This window comes from Sphaerodactylus townsendi, linkage group LG08 (genome assembly GCF_021028975.2).
Source record: "Sphaerodactylus townsendi isolate TG3544 linkage group LG08, MPM_Stown_v2.3, whole genome shotgun sequence".
NCBI classification, from domain to species: domain Eukaryota; kingdom Metazoa; phylum Chordata; class Lepidosauria; order Squamata; family Sphaerodactylidae; genus Sphaerodactylus; species Sphaerodactylus townsendi.
The window spans coordinates 54,715,652-54,735,181 of NC_059432.1; the positions used below are offsets into that span (position 1 = coordinate 54,715,652).

Consider the following 19,530-nt stretch of genomic DNA (forward strand, 5'->3'; position numbering starts at 1 on the left):
GCTCAGCGAAAGGAGGGCTGACGTTTTGGTTTGAAGATTTAACGAGTTAGACAGAAAGCAACAGTTTTTTTCTTATATCATCTGAAATTTTGGTATAATCGTTTTGACTTTCCTTGTTGATTTCAAGATGAACATTCAGTCCTGTGTCAGATGTGGCTTTGGGGTATATCCTGCAGAGAAGATTAACTGTATAGATCAGGTCAGTGGATATTGTTATTTATGGCCATTGCATACATTTCTGATACAAAATGCATGTTCATACATTTTTGAGTATTTGTCCTTCATAACATTATAATTGAACTACTGGTAAATAGAAAGTATCTATAAACTATCTTTATTCCAGTTGGATAACTTGGTTCTGAGAACTAGCTTTGGCACCCATGTAAAAGATATAAAATTAACATCTCTTTTATGTTGTGTATATGAACAAAATGGATCTTTGGCATGAGGGTTTTGTCACAGTGAGCAATACATTTTCTTAGATAGGCAAGAGTGATTGGTAATGTTCTTTTAAAACTGACTAATCAAGTATGAAATGCAAGTAACTTTTAGTGTATTTTTATCCTTGCTATTTTTAGACATGGCACAAAGCCTGCTTTCACTGCGAAGTCTGCAAGATGATGCTAACTGTAAATAACTTTGTTAGCCACCAGAAAAGGCCTTACTGTCAAGCGTAAGTATGACTATATAACCTCCACTTACCAAAAAATCAACAGGATTTGACTGGGTTGATCTCTGACAGAGTTCTTACATATGTTTTACTCCGCACCCCCTGGCCAAAAAATGGCCTTGCTGGTAATTCCATAGCAGCTATCTCAGTCTGTTGTAGCAAACTCTTAACCCCCCACCCCCATAAGCACTAGTCCTGTAGTAGTTACATACTGTGGCATACACAGTTGTGGGACATAGCTAAGTAAAATTGCCCTGATGTATGGATCCCTATTGCATGGAGAAGGCTATATTTGCATAAGTTCCATTTCAAGATTCCATTGTAGGTTAGAAGTTGGAACTGCAGGCCCCTTCCGCACATGCAGAATGATGCACTTTCAATCCACTTTCAATTCACTTTGCAGCTGGATTTTACTGTACAGAATAGCATAATCCACTTGCAAACAATTGTGAAAGCGGATTGAAAGTACATTATTCTGCATGTGCGGAAGGAGCCTGCATATGCAATTTCTGCTCTCCCCCAAGTATTCAAAAGAAAATGTGAATAAGGTATGGCTCTTTAGGTTAGTGAAATAAAATATTGATTATACATGGCTCATAGGTTGTTTACTCAGTGGTATACTTTATGCTGTGTGCTATTACTCTAAATTCTACTTAAAGTGATTTTAAAAAAATCCTTAACTACATTTTTGTCTCTCTTTTTTCTAATGGTCTATTGTACATAGTCTGAAATATGTGAATAATACAATTTTATCCAAACTTTAAAGCACTTTCATCATTATATATCAGCTGGGTTAAGGCATGGTAGTTAAAACAGAATGAAACAAAAGGAATGAAGCTAATCTGCCCACTGAATACTTCACCCTCAAAAGGCTAAAAGAGTTAATGTGGGAATGCCAGACAAAACTAAAAAGTCCTCACCCACTAGCACAGTGGTTCTCAACCTTCCTAATGCCATGATCCTTTAATACAGTTCTTCATGTTGTGGTGACCCCCCAACCCTAACATTTATCCATTTTACAGATGAAGAACACTGATACAGAGAGTCTTAGGCGACCCCTGTGAAAGGGTCGTCCGAACCCCAAAGGGGTCCCAACCCCCAGGTTGAGGACCACTGCGCTAGCAGGAGACAATGGGCCAAGAAACACAGGTGTAGGATAACTTTTTTTGGGGGGTGCACAGGTCCCGCCCCCAAAATGAGTGTTATTTTCCCCCAACCTAAACACTAAACAAGTGATCCTTTAGAAAAATCCTGAGTTGGAGCCGCTCCCGAGTGAACAGCCAGGCAAGAGGTGCTTTATTTCCCTCCCTTCCACCCTGTCCTCCATGGTCAAGGAGAAGGCACCTGCCATTGCCTGGCTGTTGCAGGGAGACCCCTTTTCCTTAATTTTTTTGTGGCTTGCATCTGCATAGCTACACAGGTGCAGCTGGTCATGTCATGGGACATTGGTATGGCTGTGGGGGTTCATGTCTGCATGCCTGGCAGGTAAATAATGCATGTGTGGCAGGTAAATAAAAAAACCAGAAGTGTCTCCGTGCGAAGGCGGGACAGCAACTTGGATTGTTTCTGTGGCCCCCATTTGCTGCCTGCATGGAATATATGTGAACAGGAAAACAGGAAAACGGGTTGCTTTACCATAACTGCAACCTGTTATCTGCTGTGTGAAAGGGGGCAATGATAAAGGGAGACAGGTGAAGCTACCTGGGGAAGGAGTTTCAGTGCCATGATCAAGAATGCCTATCTAACCTCAGATGAGGTCATCCAAAACAGTGCCTCTGGTATATAAGGTATGTTGGTCCCAAGGCATTCAAGGTAAGTTTGCCATTGCCTTCCTCTGCAGTATTCCTTGATGATCTTCCTTCCAAGAATTGACCCTGCTTGGTTCTGATATCTGATGAGTTCAGGCTATACCATGCTGCCTTCCCTCCCTTTAAAGGCTAATAGCAGCAGCTTAAATTGAGTCTAGAAGAAGATAAGCAGAAGAAGAGTTTGGATTTATACCCCCCCTTTCTCTCTTGTAAGGAGACTCAAAGGGGCTGACAATCTCCTTTCATTTCCCCCACAACAAACACCCTGTGAAATGGGTGGGGCTCCGAAGAACTGTGACTAGCCCAATGTCACCCAGCTGGCATGTGTTGGAGTGCACAAGCTAATCTGATTCACCAGATAAGCCTCCACAGCTCAAGTGGCAGAATGGGGAATCAAACCCATTTTTCCAGATTAGAGTGCACCTGCTCTTAACTACTACACCATGTTTGCTCTCCAAGCAAATTGGAAGTTAGTCGATGTGGAACAAGACTGGAATAATGGTCCTGTAACTCACTCCAGTCAGCATTCTGGCCACAGAATTCTGTATCAACTATAGCTTCTGCACAGTCTAAAGGCTGCTTCACATCGAGTGCATTGAATTAATCTAATCTAGATGTTACCTGACCATGCAACACAGTGGCAAGATCTTTCCAGGAATGATGTCAGCTGGCTCATCACTGCCACCTGTTTATACAACAGGAGGCTAAGGTCTCGCAGTATTCCAGACCTCCAAACCTTCTCCTTTAACATTTGCAATGAAAATGTTTAGGGGAGAAGATTTTGCAAATAAGTTCACTAGGATCATTTCTACTAAACATTTACAAGCAATAGGTGGTATTTTTAATTATATTATTCTTTTTTAGTGTTTGAAAGGTTGCCTTGACAGAATTCTTATTGAAATTAATTTAAATTTGGAAAATACTCAAATTTGGAAAATACTCAAAGTGCTAGTTCTGGGGGCTGGTTGTGTTTTCCATACTCCCATATGAACCTGACCCTCATGGTAATCAGAAGTGGCCCTGCTCCAGGTTCTGAGGCAAGATGGATAGCAGCAACCTGAGAAAGGACCTTCTTGGTTGTGGCATCAAATCTATGGAATTCCCTTCCCAGGGAGATTTGTCTGCCTCCTACTGTTGTCTTCCACCAGTGGATGAAACTTTTCCGTTTGCTTGCATTCCCTTACTTGACCCTCTTTCCCGTACATGTGTCTGTATGTTTTGTCTTGTTTGTTTTTGTTTTATATGAACAGTATTTATATGTATTTTAAGGTTTAATGTTTGTCTTGTTTGCTGCCTTTTAAGGTGGCTTAAAATATTTTAAATAAATGAAATATGCTATTCCATGGTTTTAAAATAAGTGTGTCAAAATAAATGGTGTATCTTATCCAGAGATGCTTTTAAAATTTGTGCCCTGGTTTCTTTTATAGACATAATCCAAAAAACAATACATTCACAAGTGTTTTTGAGACACCAATAAACATGAATGTGAAAAAGCAATCTGAAGCAGTAAGCGAGGTAAGATGGTTTAGATATATTTGATATTCATCAGTAAGAAGTATGTTCACACATACTGAACTGAATATTCTCTTATTTTGCTTTTCATTTCAAAATTAATGAATTATTCTAACCCTTTAATACTTCCTTTTTGACTGCTTACAACCTTCTTCTGCTGATGCTTTAGAATAATATTTGTATGTTTCATTCCTCCGTTGATCTAGCCAATCAGGGCTCATATGCTGGATGTAATGCTATCACACTGTCATATAGACAATCTGAACCGGCGATGTTCTACATCTCATCAAGGGTAAATGGAGTGCTTTCTACACATGGGCAAATCTAGCTAATCAGAGTCAGTTCAACAATTTAACATCTCTTTTGCAGTGACTGCCGAAATAGCTAACGGGAAGTCCTCTCAATGTTGTTACAGACTTCTGAGAAATGACCCATCTTTTCTGCAAAGACATACTTATTTTATCAGTTTAAAACTGATAATGAAGCCAAAATATAATCTCTTTTAACTAAAGTTAATTCATTGACCTCATATGAGTGCCACGCATGCACATAGTAACAGTTTTCAGTCCCTGACTGACAAGCTGAAGTTCTGTATTGGCGAAAACATTGACTAGAACAGTGGTGGCGAACCTTTGGCACTCCAGATGTTATGGACTACATTTCCCATCAGCCCCTGCCAGCATGGCCAATTGGCCATGCTGGCAGGGGCTGATGGGAAATGTAGTCCATAACATCTGGAGTGCCAAAGGTTCGCCACCACGGGACTAGAATTTGGATTAGACTGAACTAATTAACCTGGGCATGCAGGATTCTCTTCTGGAGTTATATTGCAAATCTGGATAACTGTCAGGAATAGTTACATGTGCATGGTAATGATGTACATCTAGAACTGTTCATAATATTAAGCAGAGCCCAAACAGTTCTCTTGTAACAAAGATGTACATCGTAATGAACCATAAAAGATAAATTTTGATTTGGTTTCTGAAATGCTTTAAATAACCCGTAATGGATTTGCAGCCCAGACTGTTCCCCTGAGGAGGGCCCCTAACAAGATTGTCAACACTAGGCTGGGAAATTCCTGGAGATTTAGGGTGGAGCCTGGAAAGGCTGTAGTTTGGGGAGAGGAAAGATCTCAGCAGAGAGTAATGCCATAGAGTCCATCCTTCAATGCATGAATGTTCTCTCTGTAATCTGGAGATCAGTTCTAATTCGAGGCCCCACCTGGAGGTTAGCAACCCTTTTCTTTAGTTATGTACCTATTTTCCCATCCCTCCCCCTCCCCGATGCTTTGGTCTTAGCATTAAGGCAAATAGCCTTTTACACATAGGTGCATCATTTGTACATTTGTTTCCCTGCAAGTTAAAGGAACTTCTGGAACTGACTGGTTATACTTCCATTATTTTAGAAATTGCAATGCTAAACTTTAGCCTTATTTCTGCACATTTTTGAAACTTGGCTCTATGGTTAGATTTAAACAAAGAATACTAGAAAGAGACTTGCCTAAATAAGAATGGAAGAACCTGAATGTGATGTTCTCAGCTACTACACTATTTGAAGATCCATGTCCTTGCTCACCAAAAATTGCTAGGGATGCTGAACTGAGGTGTGGAAAGAGTGATGGGTTCAGTGATAGGGGTTCATGCAAACGCTTCCTGTAGCTTTGTTTCACAGTCCATGTCTTCCTTTGAATTTTCATTTCAAATGAACCAGAAAACTCAAAGGAAAACTCAGCTGAATCTGTCAAGTCTTTGACACCAAACCAGAAAGTGCCTGCAGATTTATTAGAATCTGAACCCAGGTTCACTAAAAAAAAGGGGGCTTTTTAAACCTCTGATGAACTTGGTACTTAAAACTGAGTTTTTAACAACTATATAAAGTCAAGTTTTATGTGGTAGCATGAGGAAGTTTGCAAAATGTAAGCATCTACTAGAACTGAAGCTACAAAATGTGCTGAAATAACTTATATACTTCCAAAGCTATTTATTACACTGTTCCCAGTTACAAGTTTCCAAAATTTGGGGTTTTAAATACTTTTTTGTCCATTCATTCATAATATAAACAAATGTCTTACTGCGTGATTAGAACAGGTTTAAAATAGGGGAAACATTATCCTGGTATAGTTTATTAGACATTTTTATATCATACTTTCCCATGATAATACTTGAGAATGTCATATTTGCTTCATTTCTTAAGGATTTCAGAATATCCAAAGGGAAGCTATAAAAACAATGGCAGATACCCTCATGTGGGTGACTGAAGCCTTTTTGCATGGGCTGGGGATATGGGTACAAACTGGGATTTATGATCCTGGTGCAGCCTTGGGGCTGTTCGCACGCTTCCGTGCGGGTGGCCTCGGAGCTGCCGCAGCTCACAAATGCGCCTCTGCACGGAGGCATGTCTTTAAAAAAAACCCCCACCTTCTCTCCCCTGCACAGCTCTGCAGGGACGAGGGGACAGGCCCCCACAGCCATGGTGATGCCTCGGGAATCGGAGGGCCAGTCACCCTCTCTTGCAGAGCTGCACAGAAGAGAATGTGAGGTTTTTTAAAAGCACATCCAAAAGTGGTGCCTCACACCCAGGGCCCTTCGCACAGGCATGGCTGCAACCCGGGATATTGTAAAAGAATCGGGGATAGCACAATTCTCAAATATCCCAGATTTAACCATTTAACCTGGGGCAGGTCTGAATTAGAGGCGGGAGCCGTGCAAAGTTCCCACCCCAAATGCTGTAAATCTCGGCCCTGCCCTGGGTTAAATGGCCCGTGCAGAAAGGGCCTGAGAGAAGCTCTGGAATGAATCTGTTATTATCAGTAGTTTCTGTTTGGTGTTTCTGTTTGGTGGCTGTAATGTCAGAGTTTGTCACTTCCTGTATGCATATGCTAGAAAGTTTAAAGATCTTTCCCTACTTTTTCTTATTAAAAAATCCTGTTCCTTTCAATCACAAAAAGAAGTCTGAATTAAAATAGGGCGTTTCCCCACTTACCTTTGCTGCCCTTTGCTGCGCACTACTCTCAGCGCATGGCATCTCTGGTGTGCGCCCGGGTGTCCCCAAGTCCCCGCGCTCTGCGTGTTTCGAGGAGTGCCAGGGATGCCGCGCGCTGAGGGGGCGCAAGAGCGGCAGTATAAGCATAAGCATTTATTGTCATTGTGCATGAACAACAAAATTTACAAGCGTTGAGGTGGCTGCGTTGTCGCCGCCCCTGTAGTGGGGAGTGCCCTGGGACCCCGCGCTACTTGAGGAGAGTAGCGCGGGGCTTAAGGTAAGTGGGGAAAGGGCCATAGAGGCTTATGAAAGTTAATACTCAAAGTAATGTTTTGAACACAAGGGATTAATGTACTTGCTTGCAAACTGATAGATGCATGAAAATTTCATTACATACACCAACTTCCTGATACATGTGTCTAGATCAAAAGTTACACTTTTGCAGCCACTTTATGTTATTGTATACTCTTGTATACCAATCTTGGTCTACCAAAGTTATAGGATCATCTCTTTCTGTATGTGTAGTGTAGTTCCCCAATTTGGTGTCTCCAATTTGGTGACTATGGGTGCCATGGCATCGCTGAAAACCTTTCCTGGTGCCTGCCAAGTGAAGTGGGTGGGCTTTTCCCTAGCAGGGCTTCTGATTGACTGGGCAATTTAAAAAGTAACCTGGGAAACAGAGTGTCTACCTGAAAAGCTGAAGAGTTACTATTAGAGTTGTATATAATCTTAATTCCTGACTTTTTGTGGTTGGCCCCACCTACTGCCGAAGTCATTTAGTGACTGGCTCCTGGGACCATTCCACATTTGGAGAAGTGTGTGTGTGTGTGTGTGTGTGTGTGTGTGTGTGTGTGTGTGTGTGTGTGTGTGTGTGTGGAGGGGGGGTGTTAAACACCCTTTCCCATTGCATTGTGGTCCCACACTGGAGCTTGTGTACTTGGAAATTGAATTCCCAGCATGGAACTTCAAGGACGTATCTGTTGACCGTCCATGAGTCCCTCATATGGAGTGTGACTCAGTCCAAAGGTACTCAGGATCTGGTTGCTTGACAAATTCCTCCCCATGACCTGTGCCTGGGACAAATGTATCATGAATCTGATTGGCAAGCCAGAATAGCTTTTCTTTCTTGGCAATACTTAAATACTGTTATGGTTGTTCTATGTTATCTTTGAATGTGTTTAATGTGTGTGCGGGAGAGAGCATATTTATTTGGAAGTCAAACATGTTTGGGACTCAGTCTATTGGGAAATCATGTTTTGCAAACCCTATTGCGAGGAAAGCAACTCCCGCAAGGAGAACTGTGTTTTTCTTCCTTGCTTTGTCCTATCAGTATGCTCTTTGAGGTTCACAGTTATGTGGCACTCTTCATTAGGAGTATGACTTGATGTGTTGCACTGGTCCATTCTGCACAGCACAAAAAATATGCCTATGGGACATCTCAAAAAGAGGTGACTGCCTCTTTTCACTCCACATGTCCAAAATGAAACGCCCGGGGGACATCTTCCAAGGTGCTAAGTTTCCCTTACACATGTCTGTGTATCTTCAAAGATAGCTTCTCCACTTTTTTTTTAAAATAGGAAAATGAAATATTGTCAGAATCAGCAGGACCAACTGAGTACAACTGAAATGGCGCCCAGGATCAGATCCTGCAGAGCAAATGTCCTGGAGCAACCTACAACAAATGGCGGCAGGAAGAATCCCTTCAGCTGAACACAAAATGTTGGATGCAAGCTGAGGGTGAAACTGACCACAGAACAAAATGGTTGGGCAGAAAAAACAAGACACCTCCTGAGGTCTGCACAGCCAGGCAGGAAACTTCTTGCAAGCGACTTAGGGAAACTTCTTGCAAGCATCCTCCCTCCCTCCCTCCCTCCCTCCCTGAAGGGTTCTGGGCGGTGCACAATCAATAATAAAACATCATAAAAACATCCTGAATTTTAAAAGCAAAAAATTAACAGCAAAATATCTCAGATGGCAAGCTCTGCCTAAACTTCCTGGGTGGCCCATTCTATCTTCGTGTAATGGCACACACATCAGTGACTCTCTCCCACTAAGGCCTGGTGGAACAATTCTGTTTTGCAGGCCCTGTGGAACTGCCCAAGGGCCTGCAGGGCCTGGATGGTTGGAGGTAGAGTGTTCCTCCAGGCTGTGGTCAAGGCACTTGGCCCGGGTGTAGGCCAGCCGCATCATAGAGGAGCCAGGGACCACTAGCAGATTTGCCTCTGCAGAGCGGACATGTGTACAGACATAGGGGGAAAGACGGTCCCTAAGGTATTTTTGGAGAACACTCTCCAAAAAAACCCAGCTTGAGCTAAAATAAGGATTCCCGAGGACATCTTCGGAAGAAAGCTGTGTGGAGTGCCTTTCCAGGATGCCTTTTTTAAGTGTTCCAAGGACATCTAATTTAGGCTGTGCAGAACAGACCACTAAGTTTTGCTACGTTTAATAACTGTTTTGTCCCCCACTGGTAACGATCCTTTCTTCCATGATATCCAGACTGTATTTTCCATTCCCTTTCCCTTATTTTAAGCAATGCCTAGGTGATTTTTTGTGTGTTTATGGCTACTAAGTCTATGCTCCTTTACTCAGATTAAGTATCGAGAAGATGGTGAGAAATTCAAATCTGTTTTTCATTGGAATGTGAAATCAAGAGACGTCCAAACAGCCCAGAAGATGCAACAACTAAGCAATCAGGTAGAAACCTGCCTCAAGGGTCTGCTAACATGCAAGAAATATTGTATCAGCATTTAACCTTCTATGAACTGATAATGTTCCCTGAACAGAATTATAAATGTTTACGACCCATATTTTAATAATACAAGTTAATAATTTAGGTTTACAATTGCATTCCCGACCATTCTGACCACTGATTTTTGTAATCTGGATCCACAGTACACTATTGGTGCAAGTCTCAGTTCTATGAGGACAGCACCAGTCTATGCTCTGGTCATTTAAGCAATAGCTGTATCGGCAGTGGCTAGATCTGAAGATGTGTTTGGAAGAGTGAAATTCTGTTTCAGATTATATGGTTTATCAAATTAAAAAGTGCCTCAGTGAACTGAGAAATAGGGCTGTTGTTGATTTGCCAATAAATGTTATTTTTTATACTGGTATTTATTTAAACCACCAGATGCAAAGGCAATCGCAGAATAGGCATGTCACAGGAGACTCCCTCCCTCCCTCCCTCCCTCCCTCCCTTCCTTCCTTCCTTCCTTCTCCTCTGTACAAGGAGTCTCAAAGTTGCTCTTAATCAACATGAACCTGAAACAGGAATAACAACAAAATCAATAAAAACAGAAAATAGAAAAACTGAGCTCAAAGACACCATGTTCTGAACCTGACAACAGAGAAAAATCACATGACAAATAAATAAATAAATAAAAAAGATCAACAGTGGGCAATCAAACTATTCTGAGCAGGGGAACAACCAGGAGAGATTAAAATTTGGCACAGGTGTTCTTAATCTTGTCTAAGACAATATTTGCCGTGACACATGGGTGACTAATTCCAAATATTCAGGATATTTGTATTTATGTACCAAGGTAGATTTGCTGTACATTTACATTTCTATATTAGAAAAAAAGATAAATAATTTTAAGGAGGCCAGTTAAGTTCTCTTGTTTGCAATGGAATTCTGCGTTAAGGCTGTATTTCATGATATATCAACATTTCAAGCCCATCACCACTTCCTTTCACTGTGTATTGTCTGGGTCAACTGAAGTTTTTTGAGTGTGGCAAGATGCAAAAGCTTTCTCTTCCTTCTGTCTCTACATTTCCCTCTCTTGAATTCAACATATCCATTCTGAAAGGGCAGAAGGAGAACATGGTGTGAAGTAAAGGGGCAGGTGGAGGGGCAATGGTAGGGCTCAAAGGGTTGTTGACACCTAGTACAGAAATAGTAGTGGTAGGTCCTAAAGTGAAAAATAAACTTGTATTCCTATATAGGTTTTAAACTGCCTGCCAATGAGACTGAATTTTTATTATGGGCAGATAGACTGGGCATCTATCTTTAGGAGTGCAGTGTTTACTCCTGGTTTGACAACCTGATCAAAATGATGTTAATTGGAATACAAGTTACATTGAAATCATAGAAGTTTATATAAGTCACTGTGATTCAGACTGAGGTGGGATTGCATACAAACAGTGGACTTCTCCCGTGCAAATCCTGTTTAAATAGCTTCAAAAATAGAAACCATGGGGTTTCCGCATACCATGGGTTGGGATGATACAGACAAAAAGCCATGTAATATCAGCTGATATCCAGCCACTCATTTAGAAAATTAGTCACAGGCCAACTATTTTAACTACTAGGCCACAAGGTCTCTGTTCCTATTTGTCACAATATGCTTCCTGTTTAGAAAACCTCCCATGATGCTTTCCATGAAGAAGGAAAATCCTGGTATTCTGAAACTATTCCATATCCAGAAATGGTCAGGATTGCTCAAGCGCAGCAAACATTCAGCGATGTAAGTTAGTTCGTATTTTGTTACATTATTATTTATCGAAGAAGCATTTGTTTATGAGTGGGGTTGCCAGTAGGCCTGAAGAAAAATGTCCTTCCCATTTAATAGAGGCTTAAGGTATGGTAATGTGCAACTATAGCTTTTAATGGTAAATATTATCCAGTGTGATAACTCACCGAGTGACCATTTATTTGGCCTGAGAAATAAATGGTACTCTAATTTTGACAAGAGCTGGTTATAACATGCACAGCATAGTTCATTGAGAACACTGGTCTAGGATGTAGAGAATTCACTCTCTAGGTGGCATGTAAATTGTTATCTTTCATTCTGATCTTACCTCCAAAGATTGTGTTGTTAAACTACTATTTTAAGCACCATGCAATCTGCAGTTTACTTGGAAGCAAGTTGCACTAAATGTGAGTAGACTTAATTCCAAGTCATTGAGCATAGGGTGACAGTCATAAAGGCAGGATATAAACAAATATTTGTTTCTTACTTCTAGCTGAAGAATACAGAGGAATGCGAAGAACACAAGGGTAAAGGCAGCTTTCCTGCTCTGATCACTCCAGCTTATCAGATAGCCAAGAGAGCCACTCAGTTATCCAGTGATGTGAGTTCCTCTTTCACTTGGTACATCCTGGAGGAGAGGATAAAGAGAGAGGATTGCTAACCCTGAACTGGGAAATTTCTTGAGATTTGGGTTGCAGCCTGGGAAGGAAATGTTTTGGGAACAGGAGGGACCTTTGTGGGGTACAATGACATAGAATTCACCCTTCAAAATGGCCATTTTTTCCAGAGGAACTGATCTCTGTTGTCCAAAGATCATTTGTAATTCTGGGCGATATCAATTTCCCACTTGGAGGTTAACAGCCCTTCAGAGATATCTTTGTATGGGTATTTATGGTTAAGATTCACAGCAAGAATTCAAGTCCTGCATAAACATATGATTAAATTTCTATGTATAGTGTATTTTGAGCATTTTTTTGGGGTTAACTTTTTATATCTCATAACCAGTGGAACTATTATTCTAGAATATTGGCACATGAATTGCTGAATGTAGAAATCCATCATTCAGCTCAGCCATAGATTGACCAATGAATGTACTAATTGTTTGGCTGTTATGGGTTTTAACATCTATCATAAACTAATATACTATTTGAATAAACTATATGCTTTTTCTGGTTTGAAAATATGGGAAGTTAATAAGCTGTTCACTTTGTGAATCACTTTACAAAACCCCGTAGCTATTATTCCAAAAATAACTTGCAGTGCTTTAACAGAAATTGAAAATGAAAGCAATTGAGATTGTTACTGATTAAACATGCTGGGTTAGTATAAAAGAAAGCTGCTTTATCCAAATAAAATTTTCAAAGTTCCCATTGAGTTTAGAGTCATTCTATTAACTTTAATAGGCTACTGGTTTGATCTCTTTTATACATTTACTTCTCCTCAGCCGTTTCTTTGTTATAAAATAAACATCTTTGAGAATTCATGGACTTGGAATGAAATAATGGATAATTAATCCAAAGCACATAATTTTTTGACAAATAAGGTCAGAATGTGTTGTCATTCCAATCCCTTTTTATCAAGGTACCACTTCTTTTGCATTTGTAACTAAGGGGTTTACAGGACAAAAAAATGAGAAAAAATTAATTAGCAAATCCAACGATCATCTATTTTCTTGTCTTTTGATGCTTTATGGCAAGAAATAAGATGGAAGCTTTTTCCATCTCATTTTTTGCATATGTTTTACTCCTTTGTTGCATATGTTTTACTCTATAGGTAGAATATAAACGAGGGCATGATGATCGTGTTTCCAAATTTACCAGTGTTGTAGATACTCCAGAAATACTTCATGCAAAGGCAGAGGGTCAACTCACAAGTGATGTAAGTGAAACAAAAGAAGAAAATACTTAGATATTTTCACCTGTTATTGTCTCTCTCAACGTCTCTGCTAATATGATCTTTTGATTTTTCCAGTTAAAATACACAGAAGAGTATGAGCAACAACGAGGAAAAGGCAGTTTCCCTGCAATGATTACTCCAGCCTATCAGATAGCTAAAAGAGCCAACGAACTAGCAAGCAATGTAAGTTTCAAAACCATGATTTACATGAATTGGTTCTGACACAATAGAAGAAAATTCACACTATGTCTTTAAAAGGACAAATGTCCTTTTTTTTGGTTGGAAAATCCAGACATTGCTGGGTCAGTGGATTTGCACAGAGAGGCCATGGGCTACAAAGTGTTTAGGATAATCTTTTATTATTATTAAAATGAGCTGGGGTTTTTTTGAACTGGGTGAAGTCAAGCAGATTAGAAATAGAATTGTTGATGGTTGGTAGTTCCTGTTACCTGATAGAGATGAGAATGTGGTAGCTGACAGCATCACACTGTTTCTGAAGTGTCACAGTTTGGTTGTACATTTTGATCTGGATTAGGGGGAAGGCAAACATGGGGAGTATCATATTTGATTAACTATCAGGTTACCTCACTCCTTTCTGAACATTGGGCAGATTGCTTGTATTGGTTGCTCCAAAATGGATTTGATTTAAATGAAATCTATGTAAATCAAATAACTAGTCAGTAAGACGATTTAAATCAAGGGTTTCTACATGGACCCATTCTTTCTGGTATAATCTTAATATTTCCAACCATATGAAGGTTTAATATTTAGTATAATGTCTTTTTGGATTAGTTTACAATTATATATAAAAACTGATTTGATTATACTATTAGGAAAATGTAGATAATTGTGAAATTATTGCAAGATGAGCTATCTTCAGTTTTATCCAGCCTACCAGACCTTCCACTTGGTTGTGGTGACTGCATCCTGGGTTACTCTTGTTTTCACTGTTGAACAGGGGCTGCACTGAAAACTGGTTGGAATATTTTAGTTACTTGCTAATAGAAGCTGGTCATGGAGTACATTAATTCTATTTTGGTGGCCCTGTACTGGATATTAGTTTGTTTGCAAGCTTGATTTTAGATGCTGGTCATTATTTTAAAAAGTTTACAGGGTCAGTATCCAGCACTTTTTTTAAGCAGGAGAATTTGTTGATGGAGCCCCACCCTTGGGACTGGGGGTAATTTGCTGAGGCTGAGTTCTGGCACCAAAGTTACAAAATTGTCTCTCTCCAGAAGCATACACCAAGATGGCTTGTTAAAATGATGGCTCACTTGCATAATGCTGTATTATTTGATTCTATCTGTAACCTGGGACTATTGGGCAACATGTCTACGACCTGTTCTGCATGGGCCAAAAGACACAGGTGTATGACGGGGAAAAAAACCATTTTGGGGAAGGGAACTTCGCCCAGATCCTGCCCCTAAAACAAGTCTTCCCCATGTTATTTCCCCCAAACCGGTTTTTAAAAGAATTGCACTATTAGTGAGTCTTTTCAAACATCCCAGGTTGCAGCCACTTGTGAGTGAATGGGCAGGTCTCCATTTGCCTTTTTTAAAATGTCATGGCTTACATCTGTGTAGCTTTGCAGGTGCAGATAGACATATCTTGAGACATCGGCATGGCTATGGGGGTTCATTTGTGCATGCCTGTGTAGCTACACATTGGGAAATAAATTTTAAAAAAGAAATGCGTCTCCATGTGAAGGCACGACAACAACTTGGATTGTTTCCATGGGCTCCAATCGCTGCCTGCATGGATGCATGTGAATGCAAAAACAGGAAAACAAGTTACTTTGCTGCGTGGAAGGGGCCTAAGCCACTACAGGATTTTTAAACAGAAAACATTATGTACAAGTTTATAAAGTACATAAATGTAATTTATTTAAGTTGTAAGACCAACAAGGGTTATCCTTCCTTGCTTTCAGGTCAAATATCACCAAGTATATGAAAAACAGATTAAGGGTAAAGCAAGTCATTTTGCTGGTGCCTCAAAAGAAAACATAGACCACTTTAGTCAGGTAAGGAAAAATGCAAATGAATCACTGCTAAGATGAATTGATTGGATACAATCTATTCTGAGCACAGCCAAGCTAAACTGGTGAAACCAGACTTGCCTTCTTCCCCTCTCCAGCTGCCGGCCCTGAGCCCTAATAAACAGTACTGTGTGTGAAATCAGGTCTGTAATGTGAGTGGGGAATAAGCAGAAATTCTCTCTCTCTTCGTCAGCAGAGGTTATGTTTTGATGGTACCAGAAACTACTTTTCTCTTCCATTTAACACAGTAAAAGAAGAATTTGTAGCAATGTATTTTGAGGAAGAATATAAACAATTTCACCTTTAGTTTTTGGAATATTTTATTTCTCATATGTTTGGCATGACATATGATATTTTCCAAGCTTATTTGGCACTACCACTGTGATGTCTCCCAAGAGGTTTCAATGGCATGGGACAAAGGAAAAAAAAGCAGAAATTCTTGGCCACTCAAAAAGCCCAATGAAGCCCAATGGGCTGTGTCTCACTTTCTTGGTGGCATAAGTCACCAACCGGTGCAGGGGGTGTTCCCAGGCTGAAAGCACTTTGGACGATGATTAAAGTTGGCTCTACCCCAGGAATATCCTCGGATTGCCCCCGTCAGTGCTGGCACAGTGGCAGAGTCCACATTTGGATGCTGTACAGCCATGCAGCGCTCCGCTGCTGATGTGCCCCACTGAAGGCATATTTGCCCCTTGCACTAATGTATGGGCTTTCACATATGTGCACCCTTGTGGAGCCTCCACAACAGTTTTGCCTCTCCCCTTTGGATTGCACAGTTGAACTTTAATTGGGATAAGTCTAAAATATGGAGACTTGATCTATTTCTTAACTATATACCGCCCAGAGCCTTCAGGGGATGGGGCGGTATATAAATACGATAATAAAATAAATAAATAAATAAAATAAACCAGGAAATTAGAAAGCTATTCAGAATAAGGTTGTCCAGAAGGTAACTCATAGGAACCAAATAATTAAGGAATTTGTAACTTTGCACTAATAATTATAAATGTCACAAAAACCTCATTACCAGTTCATAAATAATTTCCCTGAGAAGGTAAAGTTACCTAAAATAAATGAACATGATAATGCTATCTTAGATGCACCATTTACACCTGAGGAAATAACAGCAGTGTTAAAAAATCTCAAAAAGATATTTTGAATGGACTGACACTGGAATACTTCAAAGCCTTTGCTGCAGTTTAGATCAGCTTTTATTAGAGGTAATTAATACTGTTTTCCCCACCTATAATCTCTACCCTCAGAATGATCTGAGTCAAAAGCAGGGAAAACATCTGAATGACATTACCAAAACAGACAAAACATCTGAATGACATAAGAGCATATCAGTGTGTTTCTTAATTATGACTATAAGATTTTGACCTCATATATATAGCATATATACAGTACATTATTACCTGCTTCCGGATGTATCTGATTTGGGAAATTTCTTTAAAGAGTGGGCAAAATTATATATTCAAAATCAATAGCAAACAGCCCTATCTTGGGTGTGTGTGTGTGTGTGAGTCTCTCTGAGGAACAAGCATGCCCCTGAGTTGGTGGAAATGCCTGTTTTGCCAATGGAAGGAGCAGATCTGCTGACAGCTCTGGATGGGGCTGCTTTCCTTTTAAATTATAAGTGCTGGTGTAAGGTGGCAAATGACCAGGAGGAACCCTGCTGGCATCACCCAACCCCTCTACCCTGAAGAAGAAGAAGAAAAAGAAGAAGAAGGAGAAGAGGAGGAGGAGGAGGAGGAGGAGGAGGAGGAGGAGAAGAGTAGTAGTAGTAGTAGTTTGGATTTATATCCCCCCTTTCTCTTCTGTAGGAGACTCAAAGGGGCTTATAATCTCCTTGCCCTTTCCCCCTCACAACAAACACCCTGTGAGGTGGGTGGGGCTGAGAGAGCTCCAAAAAACTGTGACTAGCCCAAGATCACCCAGCTGGCGTGTGTGGGAGTGATGGGATGCTGGCACAGCATCTGGCACAGTGTCCCAGCGACGGCCATAGCGGCTGCATGCCAGCAGATTCACCTCTCCACCAGAGCAAGTACCCTGGCATGGGCAAATCCACCGGTGCGACCGCGTTATGCTCCCAAGGGCAGATTCACACTCCCCTTTAGATGGGACCATCAGAGGCTGATCAATTAATCAGATTAAGAGTACCAAGAATTGAAATGGTTTTCAAAGACAAAGTTCCTGTTTTGCATGTGCTGAATTATGTCGCCACATAGGTTCATTATTTTGTTTATTTAATATTTTCTGCATATGTTGTTCGTTTTTGTATAAAAACCTAAAATTCATAGTAAAAAAAATAGAGAACTGTATTTGTTGACTAGAAAGGCTGGTGATGACAGCACATACAAAACTAAAAAACACAATGAGTATATAACTATGGAATATTCCCTAGGATTATTTGGATGAATATGAAGAGCACAGAAGCAAAGGGAGCTTTCCAGCTATGATCACCCCAGCATATCAAAATGCAAAGAAGGCCAATGAACTGATTAGCGATGTAAGTATGAATCAAGAAGTATTAACCAACATTGGCCAGTTGCAAGAAATTGCTTATTATGATGAAAAGATTCGGTGGTATCATTATTTCAGTAACTATTAAGGAAGGGACTTTTGCAGATTGTCATTGATTTTTGTGGCAGTTCCAGTGATACTTTATATAATTGTGCCTACCTGAGGATTCTAATTTTAATGGTCCTATAAAGTGGTAATATCAATATGTTTTTGTATATGAACAAAAAATCAGGTGTTTTGTTTGTATTGAGTTGGGATGACTGGCAAAGATTTCCTAAAAATATATTATTTACATAGTATTTTTTTCTGTTTGTATCATAAAAACTTATGGAGTAAATTGTCTCCCTCTCTTTTACCTGACAGCCAACTTTTCTGGCTAGGGTTCAAAAACTTGCACAGCCATTTTCACAAGGCAAAAGGAGCTTTGGGATTGAGTTTCTGAATGCCACAAAGCTTCCCACTTTGGAAACTGAATTGATTTTCAAAAGCAGCTTGGGATTTTGCAGGGAGGTCATTTTTCAAACAAAAACTCAAAAATCGCTCTGGATGTTTGCAAGATCTTGCCTAAAGTAGCTTTTTGGATCCTGGTCATAGTTTTAAGCTAAATGTATATATAATTTATTGGCATGGCATATTTGTATCTTTCACTCTAACGATAGCTGGAGCTGATCTTTCCAATATCTTGATGGGAAGTTTTTTTTAAAAAAATGCAATTACATTTACAGTGATACTAACCAGTCTCACAAAGTGTGTGGATTACATTTAATTGCAGAAAATTTTTTGTATTGCTTTAAAGGGTACATTTGGATGTGATTGTGAATGTGATGGACACTCATACTGTCTCAGTGATTTAGCACCCATTGGGCCATAGGGTAACCCATGTGCCCAGGCACACACCTTTCGGTCATGTGGGGGGGGCACCGAGCACTGGCCATGTACATATGCCACTGAGCACTGGCCGGTCTCTCCCACGTCATGGTGACCAGGCCAGTGCCCAGTGGCTCCCCCTGTGCCGGGGCATTGTTCACCAGCATGCGAGGTCGGGCCCAGCCGTGTGGCCAAGAGGCCTCTTCCCCAATAAGGGATTGTGCTGATGGGGCCTGACGCCTGACCAGCGCCGAGGTCAGATCCCTCTGCACAGCCAGGAGCCCCCTGCAAAGGGGGAGCTCTGGGGTCGTGCCCTCCCCGACCTCCCTGCTGACAGGAGGGCAGGAGCTGGCCTGTCCCCATGGCGCTCACCAGAGCTGCCAGCCAGACCCCCATCGTAAGTGGGGTGCGGGACCCGGGGAACACTTGATCAGTGTTCAGTGTTGCCCCTGGGTCTGTTTTCCCTTGATACGTCTTTGTACTGTCTCCTTCTCCCCCTCTTTTCCTCTACTTTTTGGTCAATGGGGACCCAATGTAGCTTACGTTATCATTCTTCCCTTCTCCATTTAATCCTCACAACAGCCCTGCTAGGTGGTTAAGCTGAATAACTGAAGGTCACCTAGCAACCCTCCATGGCAGATTTTGGATTCAATCTAGAGTCTCCCAGACAGTACTGTGACACTCTTACAACACTACTTTTCTTCTCCTCCTCTCTCAGATGCTGATTCCCTTCTCCATTTCATAATTCCTGTAACCCAATAATAC

At 40.7% G+C, this 19,530-nt stretch overlaps 1 protein-coding gene across 1 annotated transcript in view; it reads left to right on the plus strand.

Annotated features, from left to right (window-relative positions):
* The window catches only part of LOC125438089 (nebulin related anchoring protein), a 72,761-nt gene continuing 53,231 nt past the window's right edge, over positions 1–19,530 (plus strand). Inside the window, 10 exon segments of the mRNA XM_048506268.1 lie at positions 1–199; positions 579–673; positions 3,906–3,993; positions 9,562–9,666; positions 11,331–11,438; positions 11,938–12,045; positions 13,218–13,322; positions 13,416–13,523; positions 15,268–15,360; positions 17,780–17,884. Coding sequence (XP_048362225.1) covers positions 128–199; positions 579–673; positions 3,906–3,993; positions 9,562–9,666; positions 11,331–11,438; positions 11,938–12,045; positions 13,218–13,322; positions 13,416–13,523; positions 15,268–15,360; positions 17,780–17,884 — 987 coding nt within the window. The 5' untranslated portion in view covers positions 1–127.